The sequence below is a fragment of the Dendrobates tinctorius genome, unplaced genomic scaffold (genome assembly GCF_039654945.1).
Source record: "Dendrobates tinctorius isolate UK_male_01 unplaced genomic scaffold, ASM3965494v1 ptg000086l, whole genome shotgun sequence".
Lineage (NCBI taxonomy): Eukaryota > Metazoa > Chordata > Amphibia > Anura > Dendrobatidae > Dendrobates > Dendrobates tinctorius.
The window spans coordinates 29862803-29882946 of record NW_027361754.1 but is presented as its reverse complement, the minus strand read 5'-3'; the positions used below and the strand labels follow the sequence as shown (position 1 = coordinate 29882946).

Genomic DNA, 20144 nt, shown 5'->3' with positions numbered 1-20144 from the left:
CAGTCTTGATGATTGCTGTTCATCAGAGGAAACCATCTAACTTGAAGGAGCTGGACCAGTTTTGCCTTGAGGAATGGGCAAAAATCCCAGTGGCAAGACATTGAAAGCTCATAGAGACATATCCAAAGCGACTTGCAGTTGTAATTGCCGCAAAAGGAGGCTCTACAAAGTACTGACTTTAGGGGGATGAATAGTTATGCACACTGACGTTTTCAGTTATTTTGTTCTATTTGTTGTTTGCTTCACAATAGATAGAAAACCAAATGTTCACAGTTGTAGGCATGTTTTGTACATGAACTGATGCAAAACCCTAAAAAAACCCAGTGTAATTCCAGGTTGTGAGGAAGCAAAACACGAAAAATGCCAAGTGGGGGGCGGGATGTTTGTGAATACTTTTGCAAGCTACTTTATTGCTTGAAAACGTTGCATTTTTTGCGTTTATGCATGACAATCTAGATTAGAGACATACAGTAATTCCCTGAATGGCTCATGAAAACCACAACCAAAACTTAGTATCAAAATCTTGGAGTTCCCACAGTAATTTCACAATGGCTGTGTGGACACATGGCATTGTGGTGGAATTTGGCCTTAGGGGAGACTTACATGGAGTGTTATTGGTGGAGTTTTCTTCCATAGCATTGCCATGCTGCAAAAACAGGAGGTACGAAGGTGAAGCTGCTTTATCTGAGCCAACGAGTGCTCTCCTCCCCTGCGCACAAAGTGGGCCTGGCACGGGTGGCACAGTGCAGTGATGTCAATGCACCTCCTGCGCGGGGACGCTGACATCTCATAGGCTGCCAGGACGGAAAGTGTTGGGGCCCCGGTGCCTATGATTCCCGCTCAACCACAGGATCCAAATGCCGAGGCATCAAATTGACTCTTGATACAGTTTAAGAGCTTGCCAAGAGATTCGTCTCAGACACGTGCACTGCCCAGATCATGGTGCCAGCGATGCCCCTACTACTTTTTTTTCTTTTGAAATTTTGGAACCAGATCAACCACCCCTTGCACTTCCCCAACCCAAATGTTACTTGTCTGTTTATCCATATACTTAGTATAAGGGAAATCTAAAAAAAAAATTCACAAACACAAGCCTGACCGGAATACATGAGCACGGGGTCGTAGATGTGAAACATTTCAGTAGGCTTTATATGTGGGATTTGTAGAGCTGTGAAGTCTGAATACCGCCTTGCAAACTTCCCTTGATTTTCTGCACCAAGTCCAGATGAATTACATAAAAATCATGTACTTGTTGTCATATAAAATAAGCATTTGATTCTTATGTGCTTTTTCTGGTTTCACTGTAAAACCGCAGCATTTCGAGGACTGTTTTGCAAACTTTCCAGGAATTTACAGACAGTCGACAACTCCACAAATGAAAAGCTGATTTTTTTTTAATGCTAGTCACCCCATACGTATTAGGTGACCCAGCCGAGAACTATGAGGCCAAGTTCCTATGACAAACTATTTCCCAGATTGTATTCAGTCCTTCTCGAGTCTGTCACGCCTGCATTTGTCTGTAAGTACTAACTCCACCCAATGTAATAGGAGCTAAGACTACAGGTGGGAACACCACTCCCCTGAACCTGTGCAGACATTCCTCTGTGGCAGGACAGGCTTCCAAACTCACAACCATGCCTGCTCTCGGCTCTTTTGGCTTAGCTGTCCGGATAGCCCTGGTGGCTGCAGGTAAGTCCATACAACTTATCGGTCCTACCAGTTGAGATCCATGGAAAGAAAAGGATCCAAGAACATTCTAGTGAGGTTGTTAGCCTAAATAATTGAGCTGGGATTATTGACACTACCATTACTCTTGGGCTCAGCCCTCTATGTTGTGACTCATTGGGGGGGGGGGGGTGCAGTTGCACTCTGATCATTGGGTGTAGCGGCCAGATTGGAGTCTTGATCGGGTCATTGCAGGCTCTCGTTGTGTTTCTACTTTCTTACGTCTGTCCGCTGATATGTCTCGTCTTGCCCTTTCCATATACATGTCTAACAGCTGCTACATCAGAAAGTTATGCAACACGATGGCTCTAAAATGGGCCCTCTAGATTGAATTCTCCATTGGAGGACTAAACAAAACAGAAGTTTCCCAGTTACAACGTCAGGGGGGGGGGGGGAAGTGTAGTTGCACTCTGACCATTGGGTGTAGCCGCCAGATTGATGTCTTGATCGGGTCATTGCAGGCTCTCGCTGTGTTTCTACTTTCTTACGTCTGTCCGCTGATATGTCTCGTCTTATCTTTTCCATATACATGTCAAACAGCTGCTACATCAGAAAGTTATGCAACACGATGACTCTAAAATGGGCCCTCTAGATTGAATTCTACATTGGAGGACTACACAAAACAAAAGTTTCCCAGTTACAACGTGAGGGCTCCATTCAGAAAATCGTGTTCAAGTTATGCACAAATTGCGGGTGCAGCTCCGTGTGTTCCCCTGCATCACAGACGGGTGCAAACGCCATGTGCCCTCAATCAGCACAGCTAAAGCTAGCCATGCCTCATCTGCAACACAGACAAGACTTGTGTGATTTTTTTTTTTCTTACATATATGGTGATTCAAGTGAAAATCGCTCATGTGAACCCGCACCTTGAATTAAGCGGCTCTGTGTGCGACCGACTAAACTTCTGTCCTGAACGTAGCCCTTTCCCTGTTTTTCACACATAGAACATTTAGCCGTTAGTCTATTGGCATGTGTTGTTTTTCATCTAGAGGGACAGAGTGTCTAAAAAAAAAAATTAAAAAAAAATAAAATAAAAAATTAACGCTACAACCTCACCCCCAAAAAGGGACGCATTACAATGCAAATCAGTGGGTCTATGGGAAAAAAATGGACAGTGCCATGGATATGCATCTGAGTCACATCCGTTTTTCCCATACTTGATAGAACGCATACCCATTGGGCCGTTCACATATCCATTTTTATTTTGTGACCAATTGTCCGGAAAAAAAAGGGAGACAGGTCTGTTTGTGATATGATTTGCGGATGAAACTTGTCCGTTCAAGTGAATGGGACTGAAACAAACAAAAAAAACAAAAAAAAAACAGACAGCACACGGAGGCCATCTTTGTGTCTTCTGAGTGCAGTCTGTTGCTGGGTAGGAGGAGAACTTTGGAATATTTTACTTTTTTGCATATGTGAAAAAATACATGCCATAAAATGGAGACACGAACCAAAAAGGGATGAAAATGGGAAAAAGCACACTGGTGAAAAATGGTCTATTTTTCCTTGTATGCAAAAAAAAAAAATGCACATCTGAATGAGGCGTAAAGGGCTTGCTGAAAACACGGGTCTCAATATGAACCCAGAATTTGCAACTAGCAAAACATCTGTGCACCTGCAGTTTGCAGTTCATAGGAAATCATTACATCCAGCATTGCAATATGTCACCTTGATTTTAATGTTGTGCGATACACGGCAGCTTGTAGGGTTTTGCTCAGCCGCCTGAAATATCTGCAGATCCTGAACTCTGACCTGCTGAAATATAGCAATGGGTCAGAGATGAGGGTGCGGGATATTGGTTAATATGTGACTCGGGCCAGCTGACCTATTAATTAGATATTGTAGATATGAAGCCACAACTTGTTACTCATTATCCAGCTGTACTGTATCTACTCCAGGGGCCACCATGTTGGGGACATCAGTTTTTTTATGAAAGAAGGAATGTAAAAGTATGAGCCTCTGGTCACATGGAAGTTTTTGACATGGATTTTTCTGGCTGAAAATCCACATCTAAAGTGCTCCTAAAAGGGCATATTTTTTGGAAGAACTTTTGTTTTAGGCCATTTTTGTGGCATTTTTTAAGTGTGCTTTTTTGTGCCTTTTTAATTACAATATGACATTTAGCAACAGTTTGTGTTTTTGAAAAAAACCCAAAAACCTTTGCATCAAAAACTGTAATAAAAACTGTAATTTAAGTTTGGAAAATGTGTTGAAGAATGGACCTGATGCTTTTTTTTAGCACTTGTTAAAGCGTACCATGCACAATAAAAGCTTTTGCTCATTCAAGTCAATAGGAAGCAAATTTGAAGTGTTAATTGATGCGGATTTTAGTGAGGACTCAAATGCAAAAAACACATAAAAAACTGTGTGTACTGGAAAAGATCTATTGTCTTTCTTTTATATCCCCTCTTTCTTTGGTTGCTTGCTTTACATCCAGAAATGAAATGTGTGAATCCAGACTAAAGATCTGACACTTGTGATTGGGGGATAATCTGAATCCTATGCATGTGAATAAGGTTTTCGCAGTTTTAAACCCCTTAAATGATAATGGAGCTAATTGTTGTGCAGATTTGGTGCACACACAGCAGGACATCCGCGTCATATTTGCGGCACAATAGTCTCAGCATGAATTTATGCCACCTAAGGGCTGGGTATTTCTTCACCCTGGCCTAAGGCTATGTTCCCACAATTAACTTTTGGTGAGATTTTGATGTTTCAGATTTTCTGCACCCATAAAGTAAAATAAGTTATTTTCATTTTTTCAAAAATACAGAGTAAAAAAACTGACCAAAAACTCATCATAGGAACGTAGCCTCAAAGTTCCCCAACAAAAACGTGCCATTACTCCCTCCACCATCAATGAATTGATCACACTATACAGGGTTTCCATATTAGGCCGGGGTCACACATGCGAGAAACTCGCACGAGTTTCGCGTCTCAATACCCAGCACTGACACCGGCACTCGGACCGGAGCGCTCAGCTGCATAGAAATACATGCAGCCACACACTCTGGTCCCGAGTGCCGGCGGCAGTGCCGGGTATTGAGACGCGAAACTCGTGCGAGTTTCTCGCAGGTGTGACCCCGGCCTTAGAAAGAAACCAGGACACCATATTGGCAATGTAGATTATGGCACAGACACAGGAATGTTTTGTAAGTGCCAAGCACCGTGGCTAATGTGAGGCCAGGCAGGGACACAATTGTTTTTGCTTAGGGATGGCGGATCATTTGTAACCTGTGCTTGTATATCTCCTGCAATTCACAGGTATAATTTCCCCTTTCCCATCAGTCTCATCAATGGACGTATATACTTCGAAGGAGCTCCAGGTTCGAAACGGAACAGATCCCAGGCTGAAGTGTACGTTCAGCTCTTACGTACCGCTGGGCGACGAAGTGTCTGTGTCATGGACGTTTCGCCCTCTTTCAGGGGGCAGTGATGAGTCTGTAAGTAGCCAATGATTGGAGCTGGATATTTGTATATTATTCTCAGTGTTCATCCTGGAGGACGGTGAGACGTGGTGAACCAGTCAGACTTGTGAAGTACGGTAATTCCAGGATTGTTTGGTTTTCCTCTTCCTTTGCATGTGAGTACATGTGTCACACAGCAATGGCGCAATACTTACTCACTGAAAGCAGATGCCGGCACGGTCGCCAGGCTGCCAATTACACAGAAATGTACATACAACTAGATAGAGAACAAGGAATAATACAGCTTGATACAAGACATGGAAACATAGAGAACAAACGTGATGCCTGAGCTCAATCTTCTGCCGTCATATTGAGTACATCTTTATACGTCAAAAACTACTGACTCATACGGTGACGTCTAAAGGGGTTACAGCAGCAATGCTGGCATTTCATTTCAGTTTTTTCAGTATTGATCCTACAGATTGGATTTTTACAGATGTGGCGATACCAAATATGTGTATTTTTTTTTTTATTATAAGGAAAGGGGGTTATTTAAAATGGTTTTTTTTTTACATTATTAAAAACTTTTTTTTTTTAATTTTGTTGTGTGAATCTACCCAAAGGTATGTTCACACTGATTTTTTTTTTTTTTACATTTCTGGATTAAAAACTAAACTGCAACTCTAAAAATCTTCCTCAAAAACTTGGAGTTTCCGCTCTGTTTCCGCTCCAAAGTTCAAAGCTAAAAACACTGAATGTTCACATACCCCAAAAGGCTAGCTGACAAGTAGGGAATATTACGCTTTTCTAGCTGCCCAGTTGTTTTATACAAATGTTCCTTATGATAAAGGGAACATTTTATATTGAGATGACAACTCATTAGGAAATGGATGACGTTATACTGTATGGATCCAGCTATGGTGTGAGATAAAACACTTACAAAAGAGCAGGTGCAGCACTCTGTATGTTTCTCTCACTTTGCACCTCCCTCTTTATAGACTCCAATAAGCAGCTGTAATCTGATCCCTCACTGAGCCGGCAGGCCGTCATACACATACACATTAGACTAGTGTTGACCGAAACTCGCTGATATCGATGGGTTCGACTAATAGTCTAATGTATATGGGAGCCCAGACAACTGTCTATCAGGGAATATGTTGATCGGGCATGTCCGATTTTGGACCACCATATCATTTGTTTTCCTTGAGCTAAACCGCTGCCAGCCATGTCTGGTGATGGACCTCTCATAACGTAGGAGTGCTTGGCTAAACGAGCTCTCCAAACGATCAGTTGAACTATTAGATGGCTGTTGAAGAAAACAGCTAAAATCCCTTATTCTAAAGCGGATTTTAGTTTCTTGAATGATATATTCAGGAGGAAGGGTTGGGAGAAGTGGCTCATATGGACGGGGTCCCACTTGCAACTGCAATGCGAGAAACTCGTGCAAGTCTCTCGCCTCAATACCCGGCATTGCTGCCGGCGGATCGGACCGGAGCGTTCAGCTGCATAGAAAGACATGCAGCTGCACACTCTGGTCCCGAGTGCCGGCGCAGTGCCGGGTATTGAGGCGAGAGACTTGCACGAGTTTCTCGCATTGCAGTTGCAAGTGGGACCCCGGCCTAAGCGTTGAAAGCAGCAAATCTGTCTGATAAAATAATTTGCATAGTTTCTTATATTTGCTTTATCTTTCTGGTTTATAGAAAATTTGCTAAGATAATAGTGACCATTTAAACATATGTTATGCAAACACGCATGACATGGCAATGCTTTAGCCATTATCTGGATATTTTTATCTACTAGTGCTATGCGTGCAAAAGCATTTTGGCTGGCGGAATTAAAAGCCAATCGTCTGTCATTTAAATGCTTTTTACTATCGCCGATGCTAAACCATATGAGAATTAATCATCGTAAATGCAATCCGCGTACTGTTTGCATCTGTCTGCAGCACATACCCTGTTTACACGGGAGCTGAACTGACGACAGTAATGATAACAGATTTGCTTATTGTCGGCTGATCTCGCGGATGCTGATTTGGTTGATTATCGGCCCTTGCAATGGCCTTTAAGGTGTAAAAGCACACAAAAAAAAGAAAATAAAGATAAGGAAACTTAGCCCTGAATGTTGATTTTGTAAGGGTGAAAAGTGCAAATTGGATGTTAAAAAGACTGATAAATTGGTCAATATTTATACTTCATCTTTATGACTCGCAGGGATTAAGGTGCATTTATACGGAACAAAGGTTTCTAAGAACGATATTCTTACAATGTAAACAGGCTGCCGCTCACCCCATGAATGAGCAAAATACTCGTTCCGTAGGGGAAATTATTTTTAGGTTTTACTTAAAGGGAATCTGTCACCTCATTTTTGGCCTATGAGGAACGGCCATCGCCATCAGGGGATTATCCACAGCGTTCTGTAATGCTGTACATAAGCCCCTGATGTAACCTGAAAGATAAGAAAATCAAGTTAGATTATACTTACCCCGGGGTCCGGTCCCATGGGTGTCGCGGTCCGGTCCGGTGCCTCCCATCTTCTAGTCATGACGTCCTCCTTCTGCCGCAGCTTCTGCACAGGTGTTTTGAGCGCCGCTAAGCCCCGCCCCCTGCCACGCCTCCGCCGGTAGCTCCGCCTACCGGCGCATGACGCTGCATGCGTCCTGCGTCCCCTATCTTTATCACTGGGGGCGCAGGCCGTGCGCAGTATGCGTTTGGCGGCGCATGCGTCCTTTTGACGGTGCGCCGACCTGCGCCAAACGCAACCTGCTGCAGTTTGGTTGCGCTCGGCGCACCGTCAAAAAGGCGCATGCGCCGCCAAACGCATACTGCGCACGGCCTGCGCCCCCAGTGATAAAGATAGGGGACGCATGCAGCGTCGTGCGCTGGTAGGCGGAGCTACCGGCGGAGGCGCGGCAGGGGGCGGGGCTTAGCGGCGGCCGTGCGCAGGCCGTCGCTGCGCTCAAAAGCGCTAGTGTGAAACTAGCCTTACTGTACTGCAGTGCGCAGGCAGCGGGAAGTAGAAGGAAGAGGACGTCATCGCTAGAAGATGCGAGGCGCCGGACCGCGACACCCATCGGACCGGACCCCGGTATAATCTAACTTGATTTTCTTATCGATCAGGTTACATCGGTTACATTACAGAATGCTGTAGATAAGCCCCTGATGGTGGTGGCCGCACCTCATAGGCCAAAAATGAGGTGACAGATTCCCTTTAAACACCATTGTTCTCAGCAGCACATCGTTCTGTGTAAAGCAGATTCGTGCTGCCAAGAACAATGGCAACCCATTCTGAATGAGTCGTTTCGTGCAATCTGCATGTGTAAACAGGCTTTTAAATGATCGACAATCAGTAAAAATGTACTGACTGGTGATCATTTAGTGTAAACAGACTTAGGCCAGGTTCACATAGAGTTAATGCAGTGCGTTCAACGTATAGCCTTGACAGACTGCATTAACACTACTCGCGTACAATTGCGTTATGTGAGCCCGCTAGCTTCACCTGCGCTAGCAGTGACAGACCCCAGGACGCTGCAGCCCGCGTCAGAGGGTCCGTCACAGAATGACGGCACATCGCTAGCGCATGCAGATTTATGGCATGCGCTCCTAATGGAAGTGAATGGCAGCGTTAACGGACTGCATTAGCGCAGTGTGACCCCAGCCTTACTTTGTGCACAATTTTTGCATGTAGTCCCCCCATTATGACTTGTATGACCAGAAGGGCTCGCAGTCTGCACATAATACTGATCGTAACGTTACTTGTCTGTATCACGGTACTTGGAACAATACGAAGTCTGTAAACTGCAAACAGTGATACGGCTAGCCTGTGTACGCGCATCTAGCATGGCAAGGCTCGGAAATAGACAAAGAGAACTCTGTAGTAAAGGAGACTACTGTCTGTTCAGAAAGAAATGTGTCCGATCAAGTTACCCTGTGCAGAGACAGTAGCTCCAGCCTGCGATATCGTTGTAGTTGCACAATGAAGCCTCTTGCGCTCAATCGGAGAGGAAAGAAAAGGTGATAACACACGCTACATCTATCTATTATCATGGATTTTAAATGATCGCTGTCATTTCAATAAACTTTGCATAAATCAATAATAAGAAAAATACTTTGCAGAGATATCTGCTTCTTCCTCTACTCATGAGCCATTCGTCATCCCGCTCACCTCCCTGAGATCATCCTTCACAATGGACTGCCATTTCACTAATGGCCCAGATAACACCTTTCCCAGAAATTCAGTGTATAGGGGAAGAGGAAGTTGTGGCTGCAGAGATAGCGAGTCAGAGATACTCATATTCTACAGCTGCTTTACAGAAAGTGTTTTATCTCAGTGCAGAGCTGGATTCACAGCTGCACTGCTTAGTACTGCTGTGTAATGTCCTCCATGCTGTTGCTCCTGAACATGTGCCACATAGAGACAGGAGAGCAGGAATCCCTCTTGCCTGTGTGCGAGAGACATCATAGTAGCAGGTCTACACCCACTGAAAATTAGAGGTAGCGCCTGCAGAGGGGAAAATTGCTGAAAAGTGCAGGATACAAGTCATATAATGACCAGAAATGTGTTATTTCTCAAGTACATACACATGGCAGCTTATTGTTAAAAATAAGATATGGTTTAAGTTTTTTTCCATTCTATACGTAGCAAATAAGTTATAGATCTCCGAGGTATATACACTACAGAAACCCTCTAACTTTCTCATGCCCTTACGGAAGACATGATTCTATGAAAAAGTTCAGCATTCAATTTTGGCCTTGAAACCTTCCTCAGAATGATACGGATTGCTGTGGGGTGTTATGGTGTGGCTATGGACACAGTGCTGTGGTTCATGTGACTGCTGTCGCTGGTGGCATGGAGCTGCGTCCACATCACCGCTCTCAATCCCCACCATTCTGATGAAGGTCCGAACTGAGGGCCAAAACGTTAATTGTTCTGAATGATTTTGGATTGCATAAATAATTTCTACACTTCACTGCATGCCCTGAGTGCCGTTTTTTTTTTTTTGTATAATTATACTTACGGATTGGAGCTTTAGTCAAGCACCAATTCTCTTACAGAGTGACGTATACTAATACTTGCTTACAGAAGACTTCGTCTGGTTTTGTTGAGCCGAGACAATCTTTTCTCTACTTAGTTATCTCCCTATACTCCACAGTGGAAAATCAAACACGGTGAAAGTTGAACTTCTTTGTATTGTTACTGTTCTGTGAGTTTCTAATACAAAGGATAGGATTTGTAAACATTCCTGTACAACGGGTCCTACAAGTAGAGATATTTTGGTGGCAGGCACCATTGCTGTATACAAATCTCATAGAGATTGGCTGGACTGATTTTGTTTTCTTAATACAAACTGAATGCAATTTAATATAGATCTTCTATACCTGATGAGGCAGGCGTACTTACTTTGGAAATTTGTCAGAATGGCTGTATGATCCCGATATTGAAATAAGGATTTTATAAGTCCAAATAGAACTGGTCATTTTTAGGCCATGAAACTTTAAAAAGGTTAATATGGTGGGGATTTTCATAGTAAGTAAATCAGCCTTTATAGGTCCATTTAACATTAAACAGTTTGTTTTGTGAAATCTGGTGACAAATCAGCTTAAAGAGGACCCGTCATTAGGTCCAAAGTGGTCAGTTTTGCTTTCCCTTTTATTCCGGTTGATCCTCTGGACATTCTGCTTTCAATTTTAAAGTGCACCATATGGTTCTTTTTTATTTACAGTGCCCAAAATGCTAATTTTTATAGTCTTTACCAAGGGGGTACTATTCATAGAAAATAATGAGCAGCATTAAGACACGCCCCTGAGGAGCCAGTGAGCCACGCCCCCTTTGGAAAAGACAGTAAAAATTAGCCATATATAAAATTGCCCATATCACTGGAACCATAATAAAATAAAAAAGTGGAATATTCAGGGGAATAGTGGGAATAAAATAAGGAAAAACATTTGACCTGGTGACAGGTTCCCTTTAAAAATGGGTTGTCCTAATTTAGGAAGTTCTTACCTATCATCACTGGGACCCCCTCTGACCCCATTAACAAGGCTTTGCATGAGCCCCTCAGATGGGTTTAAAGTTGGCCATACAGACAGGTGTCAGCCCCATTCCCCGATACCGTGCATGTAGTGGAGCAAGCTGCTGTCGGATTAATTTACCGGCTGCTTTTCTAAGAAGGAAAGCATTGTGCATGTTGAAAACCAAGTGCCCAATCCTCTTCTACTCTAACATCTGCCTTCAGGGGAGAGTTCAGGGTGCATCGCAGGATTCTACACGATAGATTAATTTTTCTTCAATTCTTTCTGGCTCCGTTAGGTTTTCTACTACTACAGGGATACTTATCCTCCTAAAAAAGGCCGCTTCCTAAATCGCGCAGTGTGGGACGGGAACGCTGGACGCGGTGACGGATCTATAATTATCATGAACATTCAGCAAACAGATAATGGCACCTACCTGTGCCAAGTCAAGAATCCACCAGATGCTCATGGAGAGATGGGAGAGATTACGGTGAGCGTTGTCACCCAAGGCAAGTAGTCATTAACACATCTACTTGTGATTTTACCACAAATGCTTTAGATATCAAAGGGTTATTCTCAATCTGTCTATGCTGGGCCCTGGAAATAGCCAAGTGGGCTGAGCTATGCTGCTACGGAAATTATTTCCCTACCCCCAGTGGCCAGCCATGATTGGCTGAGATGGAAATAATCTCTTAAAGGGATTGACTCGTTTAACTGATATCTGGTGCCACGGCCACTAGAGCACACCATGCACAGCACACTAGTGGTAGTGTTGGGTACTGCAACTCTGCTCTCATTGAAGAGAATGTGATCTGAGCTTTAGCAGCCGAGAACGGACACTACAGAGCGTTCCGTCTCCGTACACTATGTATATCCAGCAGGCACTGAACCAGGTATCAACTTATAAGTGGGGGGTGGGCTGCTGGGTGTCAGGGGCCCCACTGATGCGATACTGATGGCCTGTCCTAAGAATATGTTGCTCAGTACTGGAATACCCCTTTTAGGACCAAGCAAAATTTAGGATTTTATTTTTTAAGTCCCATTTCAAGAGCCAGAACTTTTCGTCGAAATAGCTGTATAAGGGCTTGATTTTTTTAGGGGGCAATTGTATGTTTTAATGGAAGTTTTCGGGTATAATATAATTTCTCGATTAAATTTTATTAACTGCTTCAAAAGGGAAAAGCAGTTTTGCTATTTTTTTTCCCCACAGACACCATGGGTAAATACAAGTAAGGACTCATGCACATTGCCTTATTTTCGGTCCGCATGTGATAGGACAAAACATTGGATCGAACTCAGACCAATGTTAATCTATGTGGCCATGCACATGTCCAATATTTTCCTTGGGCACAGTGTCTGAGTATGATCCGACATTTGGATCGCACTCTGCAGTGCAAGTCAGTGAAAAACACTGGGCTGCACTTGGATGACATCAAAGTGCAGTCGGACTTCCGCGCACTCACAGAATGGAGAATATGGAGACATTTTTTTTCTCCATCTTCTCGTCCAAGAGAATCGGATTACACTCTGATCAAATTCTGATCAGTGTCATTTGCATAATGGGCCGATTCTCTCGGATGAGAGAATACATGGTAGTGTTATCCTAACCTAATGCTGATGACTGATTTTTATCAGACTTTTCCATGTTTTGGATACGGTTACTGATTACTATAGGACCAGATTTCACCCCTGACCTATCTATCGTGGTAGATACTAGTATTTCAATGAAAACCAATTTTGATGAATCACTTCTTAAAACTTTGTGTCGAATTGATCCATTTGCCTAAATATTGGCACCTGGGCTTGATTGTTCTCTTTGTGAATATGGAGTCCCTCCGCAGTCTGCTGATTGGCCAGTGTTAGGGGATCTGGGACCACTTGTCAATTTATTGACACATTTCCATAAAGAAAAGTAGAGCAATGGAACAATGCGAAGTTCTAAGATGCTTCAGAATCTTTTTTATTTAATATATTTATTACACTGGACATGGCAGGAGTGGGACAGGTCACCTTAAAAGTCCAGGAAACCGTCCCGCATATAGATTTCACAAAGGGACACAGTATATCAGTCCAGTTCCTTCAGATTATTTCGCTCCTGTGTAATAATACTGTCTTTGTGTGTCATTCTTTGAACTCTCAGTAACCTGCCATTGCCCTCCATGTCTTCACAGTGAAGTTCTCAGAGATCATGTTGCTGGCGCTGATCATTGGGATTGGCAGTGTGGTAATAATACTAATGGTAATAGCCGTGGTATCTTTTCGCTATTACCGTAAGCAGAGGACTCGCAGCACTGCTGTATCCGTGATGGAATGGTAAGCTTCGCTGATGGTAGAGCTACAAATGGATACAAAGAGAGCATAAGATTGAAGTGGTTGGACCTTGATATTGATGGTCTACCCTCATCAGTCTTTGACCTGTGGGGGTCCAGCCCCATGACACCCCGACTGATCAGGAGATGCTAGGTTCTGCAGATGCAGACAAAGCACAGAGCAGGAGAATACAGCTCTGAACACTGTAATGGCCGTCCTCCAGTAACGCAGCTCAGATCCCATTCACTTTAATTGAAAGCAGAGCTGCAGTACCTGAGAATGGCCACTATACAGTATATTGAGCTCTGGCTCCTTACACAGTTTACTTCCGGCCACCGCATTACCTCGTAATGGCTGATCAGTTGGAGTGATGGATGGCGGACCACCACCAACTTATTGTGGATGGCTTATCCTAAGGTGTTAGCTGTGAACAACCCCTTTAAAGAGTAACCGTTGATTTATGAAAAAAACTTAAAGCGACAGTACACATGAAAATAAGAAACTTTGTAATTTATCTTATCAGTTACATCTACTTTTTTCTCCTCCTGGACTGATCATTCATTCTCAATTCAGAGATAAAATCTGTATTCAGTGAAGACAGATTTTCCCATTACTGATATAGGAGATAACAGTTGTTGCCCACAAGATTCTATGGAGTGGGAAGGGGGAGGGAGGAGCTAGTGGCAGACACAGACATCCTGCTGCATTTCTCCACAGAACCTTATGAGCACCAACTGTCATCTCTGTAATGAGAAAATCTGTCATCACGAAAGATGCATTGAACACATGAATTGAGAACTTTGAGACTGACCGATCAGTTCAGGAGGAGAAAAAAGCAGATTTCTCTGATAAATTACAAAGTTTATTATTTTCACATATAATATTGATTTATAGAAAAAAATAAAAACAATGGTTTCTTTTTACATAACAAATCTCAAATCTACTGCTTTTATTATTGTCTCTTCTATTAGGAGGGAGAGAGCTCTGGTAATGAGATGCTAAGTCATGCTGCATGACTCACTGTAGGTTAACTATCTCCAATAGGGGGCACTAGAGAGGCAATTTTCTTTCTACTAGAGGAGAGCTTATTTGCATATCTTAAGTTAATATTCTGGGATAGGAATGAAATATGTTACTAATATATCAATTCCTTTTCTTCCATAGTAGTGAGAAGTTAAATGACAAATTGCACGATTCATCTGTAAATGCGTGATTCCCAGAGAAGCCATCCATAAGGTCAGTGGCTGGAAACCACAGAAATAATGAAGTACATGTAACTGAAATATAACACTTATAAATTCTGACCCAAAACCCCAAATTAACACAAAAGTAAATTGTAAAATAAACCAACTTTTGGCTAATACAATGTGGGTTTCTCTGATCTGACATCAGCTGCCACTGCTGCGTATGTAGGATCAGAGAGTTTACAGCAAGGCCAAGGGGGTTTACAGTAAGGTCCGCAAAGTCCAGGGGTGGGGGAGAAGGGTTAACGGCAAGGTCGGGGCGGTCAACAGCAAGGTTGGGGGGTGAGCGGCAAGGCCCAGGGAGGGGTCAACAGCATGGTCCAGGGGGTGTACTATGCAAGTTACTTTGAAAACAATGGACTTTCTATGAAATTAAAGAAACAATCTTTAACCTAATATGCATGACATGCTGGAGCCTGTAGTGCACATCCCAAGCGCTGAACTACAGAATGACTGCACCAGAGCTCTATGGGTATTTCTGCTACATATGCATGGGAACCCATGGCACAATCCAAACACGGAGAGGGTTTCTCGCACAGCAAAAGGGTAGAGGAGATCCTTGTATGAAAAGTGGGAAGCAGTAAAGGAATGAAACTGTGCATCCAGCATATATTACTGTGAGGATCAAACCGCACATTAGTGGGGCTGAAAATGAAGATGTAAGATTGAAACTTAACTTGTTTTCATTGGACATCTCCTTTACTCACACCGTCGATCAGCAAAACAAGGAATTTTTATCATTGACGGTGAAGTTACCCTCATTAGAATAGAGTGATATGTCGGACTGCTGCTCCATTAATTTTTCATGGGGCTGCCACAAAAAGCCAAGCACGACGCTCAGCAGTCCTGTAAGGAATGAATGGAGCGACAGTCGCGCATGCGCACTGACACTCAATTCTAACAGGTCTAAAAGTGCCCTGCTCTGCAGTTGTCAGACCCCCATCACTAAATAATCTGCAGCTGATCGCCTGCTTTGTCCAAGCAGCAGATGCCATGAAATCTCGACTAGGAGACCAAATTTGCACAAGTTCTATTCTGTTTTCTCACCATCCTTCTGTCTTACGCAGGTCATTTGAGAAAATTTAGAACCTCCTGCCCTTCAGCCTATGACATCGGTGAAGTCAGACCCATCACGGGCTGATGATGGACTTGTTACCAGTTGGAGAATGGAGGCATCTTCTAACGCCCTGCTGCATCTTATGGACTCTGCGTTCTTAACGTCATGGACGTTGGTAGACCCGAATTCTACTCCATATAGTCTTCCAAAAAAACTGGAAACTCTTCCAAGTAAAAGAAAAAGGAAAAAAATTCTCGGAGGACCTGTTCTCTTCTCTCCAGGGGTGTTTTTGACTCCCCCAAAATATGTCCAGAATCACAGACTTCAAATATGGCGGTGTAAATGTGAGCGTAGCTTACCAGCATGGGGCATCTGAATATAAATGTCAAACACTTAATACATCGGCAGGAGTTATGCTTGTGCCGACAGTGCGCCACACTGCAGGAAATATAGAGGGATGAATGAGTTTACAAACTGGGGAAGACTGTGCCAGATTTAATGGCGGCGCATTCTGTTAAATCACGTTTATTTTTCTATGCAATCTGATGACGAAATCCATACACATAAAAATGGTGCAAGTTTAATAAATCTGCCGCATTTAAGGACTCGTCTTGGCACTGAACCTTTTCGCTTGACACTCCGGTTCATCAAGACTGATGTTTTGTACTCCAGTCTTAATGAAGACTATGCCAAATTCATTAAAAGGCATGATCCTCTTTAATGATTTTGGGGCAACTTTCAGTTGCCGTGCCAGTTAGCAACTTGAGTATATTTCTGCCATCATTTTCTCCATGTTTTTGGCATAAAATTATAGTAAAGTTATCGGCTGCGCTCCCTATCGGCTAAGCCACACCTACTTTTCAAAAAGTCGAGAGCTCAGACTGGGACTAAATTATGAGTTATGCAAAAATGTTGCAAAATTCCAAGCATTTTGACACCAAAAAACTGGCAAACTGCTTTGAAGAACTATAGTCTTTATGCATGGCATGTACTCAACCAAATTTATCTTAAAAGAACACGCCCATGAGGAGCTTCAGATTTTTATAATGTCCAATTGTGTATTATTTAATATAAATATATCCCAAGAAAGATAACTACGGTAATCTATTACCTGCCCTCATTTGCTTTCATTCTTCCACCTTTCTTGATTCAAGCTCTTGATAGAGTTTACAGCTTTGTGCTGATAACCGATCACACTGCCTTTATTCACACTGACAACTGTTACAGGGATTTTGCTGTACAAAACGGCCACTATAAATTGATGTTTGTTTTGTGAGACGTAATATAGTAAATTAGTAAGTGTATATGTGCAACATTTTATACCGTTAAAAAAAAAAAATAATATATATATATATATAGTATAGTTGAAACAGTTGGGTCTCAATCCATCATGTCTTAGAACCATTTTGACTCCAGAAAAAAAGGTGCAATTCCTTTTTTATTTGCACCTTATTGTCTATTTAATTTGCACCTTTTTTCTAATTTTTTTATGTATGTGCACATGACTTCTTTTAGATGCCGTCAAACCCATTGAGTTTTTAAAACAAAAGATGTTTCAGGAAAACGCCGGCGGTGTTTTTTCCTGAACCGACTTTTTTTGCCACCCATCCTGTCGTCTTTTGTGGCAGCTTTGCCGTCTAAAGTGTTTTTACTTTATGGCTATGTATAATATAGCCATATTGATGGCCTATTCCAAGGATAGGTCATTAATATATAAGCAATGGACAACACCTTTATGGCTATATAGAAAATTTTAAATTTTGCGTTTAGGAAGAAAACTAATAAATGTACAAAGGTGTCAATCTGGGGCTTCCACATGTGGTCATGGCTAATTTACCTTCTAGTGACCCACACCGTCAGGATGAAGCAGGAAACAAGAAAAATAAAAACGTTTCTGATAACTTTGGATGCTCATCCCATCAACTCCAGGTTACAACTGACAGTTCGCTCCAAAAAAATCCAATACAGAGATTCATGGCTGTGAAAAAGGAAAAAAAAATGCATTTTGTAATTTGAGATTACGCGGTTTTGCTTTTGAAGTCAAATTGGGTAATACTGGGTAAAATCAGAAAGGATTCACAGATCCGTGTTTCGGACTGTGATTCACAATGAGGCCATTGAGTTCAGCTCACAAGACCCGCTCTCAGTCTGTGTATCGTAGATTGATTGAAAACACAGATGTGCCAACTGGACCTTAGACAAAAAGGCAAAATAACACGAGTAAGGATGAAGTCAGACGGCCGTATAAATCGGAGTGCGTTGCATGGACTGGCTTGAAGCTCTCCTGAGCGTCACAGCTGCTTAAAAATATATGATGCTGTACTGCTCAGGTGGGAATAGCCGCTGGCCAGTCCATGCAGTGTGTTCCTATTTATGCGTCTGTCTGGTCGCACCCTAAGGCCGAGGTCACATTTGCGAGAAACTCACACGAGTCTTAATACCCGGCACTCGGACCGGAGTGTGCGGATGCATGTATTTCTATGCAGCTGAGCGCTCCAGTCTGAGTGCCGGTGGCAATACCGGATATTGAGACACGAGACTAGTAAGAGTTTCTCACAAGTCTGACCGCACCCTATGAGTAAATGCCTGCCGTCTGATAACTAGTTTCTACAGTTGTCCTATCCACATTGGAAAGACTTAGGCTGGAGTCACACTAACCTGCGCAAAATACTGTCAGTATTTTCCATGCGTAATACGGATGACAGACCCCTAAACAGTGCTCCGTATGTCATCCGTAATCAAGGTGTGGTCGCGTATTTTGCGCATGTCAGCATCCGCCTGTAATCCGTATGCAATCCGTATGGTGAGATTTTCTCGCAGGCTTGCAAAATGGACATATAATGGAGCCCTATGACAGTTTTAATAAAGAAATGAAAGGATATAGACACATAGAATACATATATATGCAATGTGTCTTTATTAAACCTGTCAGTGTGAGTTTACTGTAAAGCGCACTGAATTGCCGGCTTTGCTAAAAGACACCGGGTGCGTATTTCTCGCAGGTCACACGTGTGGTCCGTGTGTAATCTGTATTTTTTGCGCACCCATAGACTTGCATTGGCGTATTATGGGCGTAGTACACTGACAATCGCAGCATGCTGCGATTGGCACGGAGCGTTGAATACGGATGAGAAATATACGGCTGGTGCGAGGGACCCCATAGAGAATCATTGGTCCGTGTCTAATGCGGGCTTTTTGCGCCTCTCACTCTCCCGTATTCCTCGCCAGTGTGACCCCGGCCTTATACTGTAGGTTTTCTGACGTTGTCCTTTATAAGGTAATCACAGTGTTAGATTGATGACCACTATTGATCTTCAGAGTTCCAGTATTTTTCCTTGTATGTAACAATAATGCATTGCTTTCTTCTGTGTATTCCGGATGACTTTCCATATAACATTGTTACCTTACATGCTATAGACTGAATATACTGTATAATATTGTTTTATATCTATGCGTCAAGTGAAATGTGTGTACATATGCAGAATTTGTTATCCTGTTTTTTTTTATATGTATATTAAAGTGTCTATATGAAATAGAGGTGGATAGAAAGTGTTTTAGTGACCTATTAAAAGCTGCTAAACAACTTAAAAATTGGCTATAACCGTAATTGTGTGTCTCAGGTTATTAAAAACAGGGCTCCAGACAAGAATTTGACATCTGCTATACCGTGTGGATTAAGGGAATGTGTCATCAGAAAATTATTTATTGCTTAAAATCAAATATTTTTGTGCTACATGTATTTTTGAATTTTTTTTAAATGTTTTTTTTTTTCATAGCACGATTTTTATTAAAAATAAAATAAGTAATCTTGTACTTTGCACAGTGGACACTCAGGATACTTTAGACTGACACCTCCACTCCTTTCAGAAAGCGTTTTCAGCAGGTTCATTATCACAGACAGGAGTACAATGACAGGTAACACTTTTATACAAAGCTGATAACACAGGGATCCACCAACCACAATAGGCGATATCACAGCTGACTCTGCTAGTCAGTAGCGTAGCTATCGAGGGGTCAGAGGCCCAGGCCACGCGCTCTGAGGGGGCCCACCCGGAGCTACGCTACTGTAACTGTATTGCCGTTCCCAGCAGCAGAGCAGGGAGAATCGATCTCCCTGCACTGCCGCCTGGCTGCTATGGGGCCTCTGAGCAGGCCGGGGGGGCCCGGTGCCAGCAGTGGGCCCCCGCCCATCATCACACTGATGAGAGAAGAAGCGTTACGCTCCCTCTCCCATCATCCCACTCTCAGCGTCTGAATCAGACACTGACAGCGGGTGCGATAAAGCCGCCCGCTGTCAGGAGATGTGTGGGCACTCAGAGCAGCGGAGGAGCCAGGAGGAAGAGAGGTGAGTATTTGATTTTTTTTTTTTATGGGGTGCACTATATTATACAGG

At 42.8% G+C, this 20144-nt stretch overlaps 2 protein-coding genes across 4 annotated transcripts in view; one reads left to right on the top strand and one right to left on the bottom strand.

Annotated features, from left to right (window-relative positions):
* CD3E (CD3 epsilon subunit of T-cell receptor complex) overlaps positions 1 to 20144 on the bottom strand; it is an 80628-nt gene that overhangs the window by 43772 nt on the left and 16712 nt on the right. Inside the window, exon 1 of one of the 2 annotated variants that reach the window (XM_073585259.1) lies at positions 1718 to 1823. The exons of the other annotated variant lie outside the window; for it this stretch is intronic. Coding sequence (XP_073441360.1) covers positions 1718 to 1808 — 91 coding nt within the window. The 5' untranslated portion in view covers positions 1809 to 1823. Of the gene's footprint in view, positions 1 to 1717; positions 1824 to 20144 lie in introns of those variants that run through there. 2 annotated transcript variants of the gene reach the window in all.
* On the top strand, positions 1534 to 19342 carry MPZL2 (myelin protein zero like 2). Of its 2 annotated transcripts, none has more exons than XM_073585257.1 (6): positions 1534 to 1689; positions 4990 to 5168; positions 11439 to 11649; positions 13312 to 13453; positions 14615 to 14686; positions 15762 to 19342. In XM_073585257.1, the coding sequence occupies exons 1-5, from the start codon at positions 1635 to 1637 to the stop codon at positions 14661 to 14663; spliced, it is 636 nt and encodes a 211-aa protein (XP_073441358.1). In that variant the 5' UTR covers positions 1534 to 1634; the 3' UTR covers positions 14664 to 14686; positions 15762 to 19342. The 2 variants fall into 2 exon arrangements, with proteins under 2 accessions (XP_073441358.1, XP_073441359.1); XM_073585258.1 differs by having other exon boundaries at positions 1548 to 1689; positions 5014 to 5168.

Coding starts and splice junctions, on each gene's coding strand:
- MPZL2 (XM_073585257.1), top strand. CDS start 1,635: ATGCCTGCTCTCGGCTCTTTTGGCTTAGCTGTCCGGATAGCCCTGGTG. Junction 11,650..13,311: donor GGTGAGCGTTGTCACCCAAG/GCAAGTAGTCAT, acceptor ATGTCTTCACAG/TGAAGTTCTCAGAGATCATG. Junction 13,454..14,614: donor GCTGTATCCGTGATGGAATG/GTAAGCTTCGCT, acceptor TTTCTTCCATAG/TAGTGAGAAGTTAAATGACA.